Below are 12,519 nucleotides of genomic sequence, written 5' to 3'. Positions count from 1 at the left end.
TATTTTTGTCATTACTACTAAAGTGAGGGATTCTTTTCGCTCTACTTCTGGTCTCTCTGAATGATTAATGAACCCAAAATTCAATGACGCCACCAAATCATGACAAGAGGGAGGCAAATTTCACATTTTCTCATTTTAAAATCATGTGAAAATGGCTGGATGAGGAAGACCTTTTTTTTGTTGTCACATATACATACTTTCTTTCCATTCACATATTCTTTTCATAAATTGTGTTTTCGGGTTGGTTAAATAAAATTGAATTGTGGATTTAAAGCAAGTTGTTTTTCATTGCTAAGTGTCATTAGTATTTTGGGTGGTACATCGACGAGTTAAGTTATCAGTCAATTATGAGTGAAGTTATCAATCAGGAAATCAGGTTCTACACAAGGGATTGAACCTGTTAGCTCTGCTTACTTATTGGGAAGTTTTAGTTGTATGTATCATTGGTGAGTTTGGATAGATTAAGCATGGTATAAATTGATGTCTTGGTGAATTCTTCTCAGCTTCTCATGTGCATTCTTTTTTCATTATGTTTCTTTCAGGTTTTACAGAACTTTCCCTCAATGATCAGATGAAGCTTTTGCAGAGCACGTGGGCTGAAATCTTGACTCTAACCTTAGCATTTAGGTCACTTCCATCAAATGGAAAACTAAGGTTCTCATCAGACTTTCATCTTGATGGGAAGCAGGCCAAAGAATGTGGTGTTTTAGACCTCTATGAACATGTGAGTATTGTGACGTACACATTTTCTAATAGCTATAAACTTTCTACTTGGTGTGTTGAGGGTCTGGTCGAGAGAGTGGTGGCCTAGCAGGTAGACTTCTTAGCTGTTAGGCATAGCTCCTGGTCTCAAATCTGTTAAACCCTCAATGGAAAGCCTATTGTGTAATATTTCAATCCTGCCCTTTGTGAGGCAGTGAAATTCACATGAATTGCCATGAGATAAAATTCCCATTAACTGGTAATCGAACCACAGGAAAAATCATTTTTTTCTCATGACAATTCATGCAAATTTCACTGCCTTTCACTTGGCAGAATTGAAATATTACTCATTAACTCTATACGTTGTTTTAGTGCAGATACTTTTTGAAACATAATATTGAAATTGTGAGATGAAGTGCTCCAGCAGCTGTTACGTATTCTAGTTGTCCATTTTACTTCGACCCGGGTATTACTGGAAGATATCCGATATCACTTCAACCTTGTGTTATTCTGTAGATACTGCTTCGTGTTGGAAAGGGCCTCTTGGGGACGGAAATAGTGCTATTCACCCCTATATTATATGTACATCTTGACCCACTCTTCTTGAGCTTATTCTCCTGATATTTTTAGTCTGAGTGTCTTTGTTTGTACTTGTACGTGAGTGGGAGATTGTCAAGGCTTGCCGGTTGAGAGACTGTGTTTGGGCCCTGCGGTATTTAGTCCATCCTCACCAGTGGCATAGCCATGGGAGTTCAGCCACCCCCCTTCCCCCCCCCCAAAAATGAAAACACAGTTATTTTCCTTCATAAAAGAAAACAAAATATTGAAAAATCATGAATTTACAAAATATTTCTTTAACAAATAAATTTTTCGACTATGAAAAGTGTTAAAGTTAGTTTAAAACAAATTACTTAGCATGTACCATATTTCTCCGAATATAGTCCCCCCCCCCCCTAATTTTGAGGCTTCAGTTTCAGGAAAAGTTTAAAAAAATGCGTTTGAATATAGTCCCCCCCTTTACTTTTACCATGGGCATTTTTGGGAAAAAAGGGGGGACTATGTTCAGACATATACGGTATTCTTTTTAGAAAATTCCCCCCCCCCCCCCAACGAAATTCCTTGCTACGTCACTGAACCCCACCCCCCCCCCCCCCCCACAAACCAATAAAGTAACACCCGGGTTGGTGTAAAACGGGCAAGTAGATTACTGTTGGAGCACTTCATCTTACAATTTATATTGCCGTAGAGCTCTAATCCTTATATGTATTCAATAGCATTGAAAGTATCAGTATTTCGGCTAGAAAAAATTATTTATCTGTGAGGCCTATTGGTACTGATGGGCTTTTCTTATTTGTCAAACTGTACAGGAAAATATATCGATTTTCCGAATTAGTATCTACCGCTTGAACTGAAATGAAATTTGCATTTATTGAGCTGAGATATAAAACAATGGATCAAGATTCACCATAACTGTTGAGTTGTTGTGAAATTGCTTTTGTTGTTACAAAGGTATGAAATAAAGTATAAGAAATACAAATTGGTGCAAGTTAAATAAAATGAAATAAAAGTTTCAACTGCCCAAAATAAGGTTTGTAACATGGCAGATACATTTTCAAGATACCTAACATGTCATTAGAACTTTCATGAAATCCCTGGAAGATATGTAATACTTCAGTGGGATATGCCAAAGTGTACTGTTTTGTGTACCTCCGGATGATTAGCACCAGTCCAGAAACCTAACTTCTCTGTTGGTCGGTAGGTTTCGCTCAGTATTTCATTTTAATGCATTTATTTCATTATCTCTCACAGTGTTGTTTTTTTTCACATTTTCAGTGCATCCAAATTGTGGAGAGGCTTGAAAGACTGGGTGTAGTGAAGGAGGAGTACTTCATAATGAAGGCTCTTGTTCTTGCCAACTCTGATGTCAAAGTTGACGAGTTTGCATCCCTTAAAAAGCTTCGAGACAGCATCATGTCTGCCCTCAGTGATTGTGTTGCAGTGATAAGGTAAGGAATTGTCACTAAAAACCATACATGTATTCCTTTGTTATGAAGGTTTCCGCAATGATAGAATTGACAATTGTTTTTTTGGGTTAGTGCCCCGTTGGCTCGTTTTTGGTGTACGAAAGTTTTGGGAGCTGGAATACGCCCGAAACGCGGCTCTAATCCTAAAAACAATTGTCATAACTTACTTTACTACTCACCGGAAATACAAGCGATGTCCAAACAAATATTAAGATATACTTGTGAAGAAGAGAAAAAAACACATTTAATAAATAAGCAATAAGTATTATTCTTGTGCATTCAAATTTTCATGTCCTCATACGTTGGATAGGAAAAGAACTTTAAATTAAATAACTTAGCGATGTATTAAAAGAAAATCTTATTTTTATTGTTATTAAAATTTAATATGCATCGTGCGAAAGATCCACAGAGAAAAAAATCATTCGCCTTGACCGGGATACGAACCCGGATCCCCCGATTTCCGGTCGAGTGATTTTTTCCTCTGTGGATCTTTCGCACGATTGTGCATTGCGGGTGACTCCCGTAAAAGTTATCACCGAGGCTAGTCCCGCTATACTTTAAACTTTACTATTCATGCTAATGATTCCTCTCCTCCTTTGTTGCTTTGATCGATTGTACATATTTAGCCTTTTGTGCCTATTTCCATTGCTGCTCTTGCTATGTCCGTAAGGCAGTTGCTATTATTGTATTTGAATTTTAATATCTCTGCATCCTGTCCTGCCTAAATTTTGACTGCTGTGATGCAGTATTGTCGTGACTTGTTTTTCTAATGGCATCGCATTCTTCTTATTCAAGGCCATCTACCTCCACGTACCACTTGCAGCAACTCCTTCTATGCTTGCCGTCACTAAGGCAAGCAGACCAAGTTCTTCGGAGGTTCTGGACAGATGTCCGTCGGGAAGGCAAAGTGCCCATGAACAAGTTGTTTGTGGAAATGTTGGAGGCCTACTTCAGATAATATGGCAGTGGGGCTAAACCACGTGGGCTCTTGTTATAGGAATTTTAAATGAAAATATGAGAACTTTCAAGGAGGAAAGTGTGCATTGAAAGAGCGCAAGCATCTAGGGATAAGTGGTCTTTATTGAAAGAGAAGGGCATTCTCTTCCTCCACACAATAGATTTGTGGGAGGTGTTTGAGCGAAGTGGGCTTTTAAAATGCAAGAAATGTTGTCATGCAATGACAATACACCATGTTACGACTGTAAGAAAGGAGTCGAAACAGATGGTCTACCCCAAGGAATGGTTTCCACGGGTTGTTGTTGTTGGTTGCCCCGGCTCGTGAGATGAGCGGCTGGTGATTTGCTTACTCATTGGCTTCACTGCAGGGAGCCCTATTATTAATCCTGTTGTATTCAGTAGAGGTAAGAGGGTCACATAAGTAAGTGGGTGTTGAAGTTGTTGCACGGGGAAGGTGGAACGAGGGCTTCCTCTACTCTTCCCGTAATAAAGTGGTGGAGTTATAAATAAGAATTCAAATATTTGGCGGAAGAGGCTCTTTCAACAAAGGACTGAATGTACAAATAATAATTATGATTCAATAGAGATATGTTTAAAAAATGTCAGAAAACGACTACTGAAGTACTGCTGACCTGATAGGAGCTAGGCTGAAAAGAGAAGGCTGATGGGCAGTCTTTTATTATAAATATTATTGTAAATTTTCCTGGTGTGAATGCCGGTGTGTGTTTGACGAAGTTGCTGCTGTTCAATTTCGTGAAGAATGTCTAGTATAAAAAAATAATGCTGGTTGGCTGTGGCTAGCTAGCACAGGTTGTGGCACCATTGTTCATAATTGACAGTTTATTTTTTGAAAGGGGTGTTTCTCCAGTCTCAGCAAATCAAGTAATCCCTATTAACTTATATCACATTGATGTGTGGTTTAATTTTTTCTAGAGGTATCATTTTTCTGGGATACCATGCATGTTTGCTGGTTTGTGAATTTAAATAGGGAAATAGAAATTTTAGAGCCTTTTGTTTGTATTCCATAAGCTATATAGTTTATACACGAAGTTTTGGGTGAGCTTTGTTGCTTTTAAGCCTATCACAAAGTTTACAACTACACTTGGTTGTTGCTTTTTACTGCGATAATAGAATCACTGATTAAGTTTTGTTGTCTGCTGTATTGGTATCTTAATGCAGTCATATGTTTATCCTTAAAGACTGAAAATAGGTAATTCTTTGCTGTTGAAACCATACACATATATATATTTAAGGAATCTATGAAAGGTACTCCAGCATCACTGTATATTTTTTTTATTGTACATTACTTATGAAATACCAGTTTGATTGCTATAGCTATTATTATTCTGAAGTTACTCATGTTCATTTGTCTGTTTTTTTTAAATATCAAATATTCTCTATTCTGTTGGTTGAAGCTGATTCTTCAACTTTCAACACAGTGATATGTTATTCGAAATGGTTTAATCTTTCAGGAAGTAACTTAGTAATTACATCATCAAATATTCTTAAACCACACAGAAAAATTATTTTTCATTGAATTTTTTGGAGAAAGTATATATTTTGATGGATGTCTGCATTTTCCCTAGGTGTCGCTCTCCAACAATCCCATCAGAGTATGACTGTGTATCGCACAATAAATTAACTCAGGATAGCATTCTTTGAAATGAGTGAAATTTATTTTATTGTGTGCAGAACCTCATTGATACTCATGTTCTTAATTGCCAGGTCTGCCTCAGCCACTGTGGAAGAAAAATCTGTTTTCACTCTTAGAATTCTGTTATTTATTTTAAATGGGCCGAAATAAATCTATACCTGAACTTTAATAGAACCTTTCTCTAGCTATGCTGTTGTGAAGTAGCATACATCAAAGTAATGATAATATCAGTGGAAATTTTATTCGTGATCAAAAGAATTGCTCACGAAATGGAAATATCTGTGCTTGTGTATCTTCATTATAATTTTGAAGTATTTTTTTCTTTCAATTGTGAGTTTACTGTCTTACTTGAGGTTGAGAAATAATTGCATGCTAAGTGGTAGGTTGATCCATCATATTTAAGTTACGTTAAATTTTAAGGCTATCCGTTTTTGTAGAAATGAAGGCTTTCTTGAAGCTGAGTAGAGCACTATTTTAAGGAATGTTTTTTTTAAATCATCTTCACTGAATCATGCCTCTTTTACTGATTGTTTGTAATAATTATGCCGGATAAGAACCATGCATTAATGCCAGGTGTTTTTGCATATTTTTCTGATAGAGGACATCTCATTGTTTAGAAAATTCAGCAGTATAGAAAAAGTAATTTTCCCTCGTATTTAATTGTTACACCTTATTTGAACTTGCTTATTTTGAAGTCATCTTAAGCTGTTCTGCAACTTTTTAAATGGAGTTCTTGGTGCCTTTCATTCAAATGGCATTATCGCAGCATGTTTGTCCGTAAATCTTTTTCCTTGTTCTCATTATCTTATCTTTGTATTTAATTCAGTTGGTTTGCTCCAGTACAGTAGAAAGTGAAATAATGAGTGCACAGTTATTTTATATGGGTCATCTGTTAGGGAAAAGCATTAGTTTTCATGAAAAACTGACTAATGTATCTTTGTTGACTGAAATATTCAAATATTTAGTTTAGGTGAGTCTAGTATTATCAACCTATCACTTACATAATTGCTAAATTTCTCTGCATGTGGTATATCCTAACAGTTTCATTCATTGATAATGTTCGCTGTATGACAAAGATGAAATTAGTTTTCCTCTGCAGGAATAGAATTTCAGTTTCTTTAGAATGACAGTTTTCTGTCATCAAGATGCACTGTGTACATACTGGAAACGAGTATCGCAGTGACATCCGTCTTTTCTTAATGTACGAGTGCAAATATTCGAATTATTTAAAGATGTCATTAAGTTATCATTTCAAAGCTGTGATATGTAGGTGTGGGATTCTTAACTTACAGAATAATTGGTACCACCGATTACAAACTATTTTTGCATTTTACAGAGAAGTCAGAATGTTTCCATGATATGGCTATTGAAAGTGAAGGTATGATTACAAAAATTCCCATTCCTTTTTTTTATCTCAAATATTAAAACTTGCATTTGAAGCTTCATTTATTATTATGATCATCTTCCACAGGGCACACAAAATGAATACAAATTAAGCAAAAGGTACAAACTGCCCCATGGGCCATATTTAAATGAAAATTATAAATTTATTGAAAAATGTTTACAGTATAATTTATCAACGGTTAGTTTCAAATTTTCTGCTTGAATGTAGATCATTCTGAAGTTTATGATTGTGTGAGATATTTATCTTATTATGTGTTGCATGTAATAGATATATATAAATATATGTTTGCATATGAAAATATGTATGAATATCATATTCAAACTTAGAAGCTGTATTCACCCTGGTATACTTCAGTAATTGTGTAATTAAGAATGAAAACACCATTATTTAGATATATGTAATAGAGTAATGCATCCAAAATTACTCTTTATTAAAAAAAACTACATTCGCTGCCTATTCATTTTTGAGAGTCATGGTGCTAATTTGAAGCATCTGACAAAAATTTGCACCTTGGAAATACAAATCTAAATAATTATCTGCCAAAAATTGAGAATCGCTTTCATAATTTGTCCATGGTTTGGGACCTGGTTGACCGTATTTGGATAAAAAACTTATTTTTGTAATGATGCAGCACCTCTTTTTGTCCATATTCTGTGCCAATCTTGCTAAGAAGTCCTAAAATACCATTGTCAGTTGTGGAGCCATTAAGCACATTTTATAAAAATCATTTCAGCTAATTATTCGAATTACATTCTTATATGTAGGCTTTAATCAAACCGAAGAAGAAATTATTTTGGAATGGTTTGTTAAATCAGCCTCCCTTTTTTACGAATGCTTACGTTTTTATTCGCCTATAAATTTTCATCTCAGCAATACTTAAATACTCACTTATAATGTATGTGAGACATGCTTTAAAATTCTCTCGGGGAGTTTTCTCACAGAATTTAGTGTGTATTAAAAATATGGTGTAATATCTTCTCGAGCATCATGATGCATGTGAAACTCAGTGCCTATTTGGCCAAATGGCCAGAATTCTTCAGCATTAAATGCTTAATCAAAAGCCACTTACTGTATGACAACTTAATGAAGCATCATGATATTATTTGTACTTTGAAGCTTGTGGAATTCATGCATATTTATTGTAGGCCATAGAAAACCAGGAAATGTGAGGGAATAACTATATGTTACGTATCATAAAGATTGTAACTTTGAGGTAGACAATTTAAATTATCTAAAAATAAATCTTTAAAGATTAAGTAGCCTTGGTCCCCTCAACACCAAAACATTATTTTGTGGCAACATAAATGAATTGTACCGAAACACTTAAAACCTTGAATCCCATTTATGATTTGGGTTGTTGAGTGGAAATATGTCGTGTGAACCTAGTTGGGGCCCAGCCTTCAAATGTCTTAGTTGTTCATGATTCACCTTATGGCACCATGAGGCGAATCATGAACAACTAAGACATTTGAAGATCAGGGCCCTTATCACACGTCAATCCCCTCGCTGTACCCTCAAACTGTACCTTCGCTGGCCTCGGTGCCGCCGGGGTATAGTCCTCACCTGCCACTCTGAAGGTCACGGGTTCGAATGGGGATAATTGACCCATAACCTGTGCATGGTTGCTTGCGATTGTCCTATGTTAATTGTTGAAAACACTCCAATTAACAATTGGTTGTATAGGCCAAATAGTGCTGTTTTCTGGGAGATGGGAATAAATAAATATTCGAATCTTGTACTTAAACAAACTGAGATAATGTTGTACAGTAAAACCCCCTCTTTTGTCCCTAAAACAAGAGGGTAAATGCAGGGGTGGTAATAAACTAGGCAAAAAATAGTGCAGAAACCTGTAAAGAAAATATAAAATTTAGAATGGCATTAATGGGATTCTATTGATTTCTATAGTTAATCTCATCATTGTCTCACAGTTATCTTGTTACTAAAATTGAAATTTCACTTGTGTCCAAGTGATATTTTACGTTGTTTCGCATACAGTTTTGCCTTGATTGAAATTCTGAAAATTAATTTAAATGTTAAAATTTGTCAGGAATTGATGGGTCTTGAGATGATTGGAGTAATAGTGTGAAATTCTTCGCCAGTATATGAGTGTGTAAAGGGATAGTTGACTCTACTGTTTCTTTAGGTTGTAATGGGCTTTATTGACTCATAGTTTTTAGCCAACTTGAAGCCAGGGGTCAATTTATGTCACAGTTTTGGGGTGTGGTTCATTACTTCCCGTGGCAACTTGATGGTATACAATACCTCATAGTGATAATGCATTTGAGGTCTGATATGAGTCGAGAAGTGGCTTGTAGATATTCATCAATTATTTATTTTTTTTATTTTCACTAAGCCAGTGAAATAAAAACTTGCATTGCAGAGCCTCTGCAAAAATCCTTACCATCTTTTCAATTTTTCCAGGAATTACAGGGGGTGGCTACCCCACCTTTATCCAACACTGCTTGAAGCAAAATGACTTAATGATTATTTACAACAAGGATGAAAATAGCCATGAAAAAATCATTTGGCTTAGCTGGGATTTGAATGGGGATATCCCTTGGAATCATCATGGAAGCAGATGGCTTGGTGATGTAACTGGTTGCATACCTAATAGGCATTCAAGAAATCTGGGTTCAAATCCTGGCCAAGCCAAATGATTTTTTCATGACAAATTTTTTCCATGATTTATATAATTTTGCATCTGTGCACAAAGTTACTTGTTCAATGCAATGCTTTGAAAAACATCATGTTTTATCTGGAAAAATTGATATTATGCATTTTTAATCATCATTAATGTTAATTCAATTTGAAACTCCCAAAGATATTGGCGGATTACTTATTTATGCCATATTTATGCTGTCAAAATCTCACTCCTGAATTTGTATTTTTTGACTTAAATTAAGAAATGGTCAATCTTTAACATTTGACCTCATTACAAAGCAACTTATCCTCATCCGTTGCTTTTTTATACTTGGGAACATTCCAGTGGATCATTTAACGAAGATTTAAGCATTGTATGTGCTATTAATAACTATTAAAAATTATGAAGATGATCAATGAAAAATCATTCTGAAAAATCAAATGTACTGTTAATTATTTCCTTGATGGAAGTGTATTGAGATTTAATCAGGAAGTGGTATGGCTTTTACATGTTTGTGGCCTTTACTTGTGTTAATATGGTAACTCTCTACATAAATGAGAAGTTCCTAGTAATTGTTGTGCTGTATTCATTTAGGGGTAAACATATTTGAAAATAGATGTTAGTTATTAAGACCAGTTTGCTTTGCCAACAAATAGATTTCAAAATTTTTAGTCTGTCAGGTTGGACGAGGGAAAGTAGATGAGGAACTAAATATAAATTTATTATATTCTAAGTTATTTTATGCTCATATATTTAGGACTTCTAAGCAAGATTGTGATAGTTGATGTCCAATTAAATTGAGAAGTATATTTGAATCAGTGGGTTTGCTGATTGTGAGTATTAAGTGACTTCCCTAATGTTTGTGATGGAATTGGGAGATATAAAATTGTATTCTTTTGTGCTGTTAAATTATACTTGTTAGGAAATGAGTATGTTTTGAAATTTCAATGATGTGTTACGATATGTGTATTGAGGAAAGAATGGATAAGGTAAAAATTAGGTGTGGAAGTTGTGCAATTTCTGGAAAAGGGATTCATCTTTCTGTGTTTTTTTGATATCTTCAAGGAGAGTGGAAATACAGACTGAATTGAAGTTGTTCTGTTATGTACATAGTTTTTTTTAATTATTTCTGTACATGCTGTCATGTACTATATCCATTACGGTTGAACTGAAAAAGTGAACTTTCTGATCTCTGAAAATAGGCAGGAACAGACTGCTCGACATGTATATAAAATTAAATTGAAGAAGTGTATCTACTAACTAATAAAAGGTTTTCTTCTTGTGGAAAATGCTCTTGTTAGCAATTAGCATGAGTGAGTAAGTTACAATAACAGCTTAAATGGCACGTAAAAAAGTAACTCACTACTTACTGATGGTCAAGCACACAGCCATTGAGTAGTTGTGGATGTAGTTGAAGCTTAGTGATGAAAGCATTATTTTGTATACTACACCACTAGTATTCCTTAATTGTTTTCTATCGTAGGGAAATTAAAGAGGGTCATGGCTTTTGTGAGATCACACGTCATTTTGTGTAGTGAGGGAGGAGAATGGCTAGTGGGGGTAATTGAAGAATTTTCTACATTACAGTGAGGGTTTGAAGAGTGAAAATTTTTTAAAAAAGCATTGTGGTTTTTTAATGGCTTCTTATTTTTTTAAAGTGATCAAATTGGGCAAACAAGTGAAATGTTATTTTCTACCACAGCTCCAATCTTTGGAATGATTACTTTCTGGTTAAAGAAGTACCAACCGGCTCACCAAAAAATTATATTACGTGCTCTTTTCCATGGGGATGAACTGACGAGAATGACGAGAACTATAAAATGTTTTGATTGTGGATCAGTTGACGTAACTAATGTCTTGAAAAACATAAACAATGCCCTCCACCATATAAGTGATCTAAGCAGGTGCCTTCCTCCTTCCAAGACCTTTTTTCCTTGCATTGGCTTAAGAACTGAAGCTGTAGTGTGTTACTATACTACACTGGTAAGTGTTTTGTTTAGAAAGGTGCAATTTATGTTATGCATGTGAGAGCCTTCTATTGTGTACAATTATGTGGTTTTGGTGATGTAAAGAATCTCTAGATATGTATAAATAACTGAGGAGTGTCATCAGTTGTTCCATTTTCCTAGAAATTTGTTGAAGTTAAAGGCACAAAGTCAAATAATCATCGAGACAACCCAATTTTTCTTTCTTGCGACGCTCATTTCCACACTGTTGAGCTTCTAATTTCCTTTGGGAATGGGATATAGAGTGTATCTATTTCGTATTCATGTCCCAAAAAATTCCTTGTGTCTTTTTTTAAGTAAAGATATTATTATGTTGCTCTTTATTTTTTGTTTGATTTCCTAGTAAATTGCACATGTGATTCGTGAAGTTAATTGCTTTATACTGGCATTGATAAAATTTTCGTTGAAATGTAGGATGAAATTTTGCTATGATAGAAATGTTAGCCTCATACATGTATTTGATTCAATAAGTGTAGGGACTTGTTACTTTTAAGGATATTCACTCAATAAAAATGTGGCCGTGAAGGTCCTTCTCTTCTGTGTTGAATGTGGAAGTACTGTGTCTGTGGAATGAGGTGTTGTTTGACTTGTTAGCTGGTGATAGGTCTGAATTGAGGCAATATTATGGAAGTGTTACTTGAAGTGTATTCTCTCGATTGGATGGGGGAGAATATATTTACAGCCAGAGTTGACAACTAAAAGTGCTGTTAATTGTTTTAGAACAATATGTGATTGTAATTGAATAAATATATTTTTGTTTCAGAATTTTGTTTTATGATTTATACATACCCCGTAACCCTTTCTCAATGAATTTTGGCTGCAGCCAACAAGCATTCTCATAAGGAAAATGAATGAATTGAAATGAATTCTTTGTCTTTAAAGCAATTTTTAAATGAAATTTTAGCTTTTCTTTTAACAGACTTATGGAGATAACACAATCTTGAGTAAATAAAACAATTTATAAATAGCCCCACATTTCCCAGTATGAAGTCCTGCCCCTGCATAGTGCTGGCGCCCTCTGGTCATGGCCGTTCACCGCCCTAAGAAGGGGTCCAGCACGGGCCTGGTCCTGTCCATTGCCCGGAGTAATAGTTGATCAACTGAAGTCGGGTCCCAAATCGGGGGGAGGA

At 35.2% G+C, this 12,519-nt stretch overlaps 1 protein-coding gene across 2 annotated transcripts in view; it reads left to right on the top strand.

Moving 5' to 3' along the window:
- The window catches only part of LOC124168385 (steroid hormone receptor ERR1-like), a 285,285-nt gene extending 273,131 nt beyond the window's left edge, over positions 1 to 12,154 (top strand). For both annotated transcript variants that reach the window (XM_046546599.1, XM_046546598.1), the window contains 3 exons: positions 543 to 724; positions 2,536 to 2,708; positions 3,522 to 12,154. In XM_046546599.1, the coding sequence (XP_046402555.1) occupies positions 543 to 724; positions 2,536 to 2,708; positions 3,522 to 3,684 (518 nt within the window). In that variant the 3' untranslated portion in view covers positions 3,685 to 12,154. The remainder of the gene's footprint in view (positions 1 to 542; positions 725 to 2,535; positions 2,709 to 3,521) is intronic.
- Positions 12,155 to 12,519: the final 365 nt, after the last annotated feature.

This window comes from Ischnura elegans, chromosome 11 (assembly GCF_921293095.1).
Source record: "Ischnura elegans chromosome 11, ioIscEleg1.1, whole genome shotgun sequence".
In the NCBI taxonomy this organism is placed as follows: Eukaryota; Metazoa; Arthropoda; class Insecta; order Odonata; family Coenagrionidae; genus Ischnura; species Ischnura elegans.
This window is presented reverse-complemented; position numbering and strand designations above follow the sequence as displayed.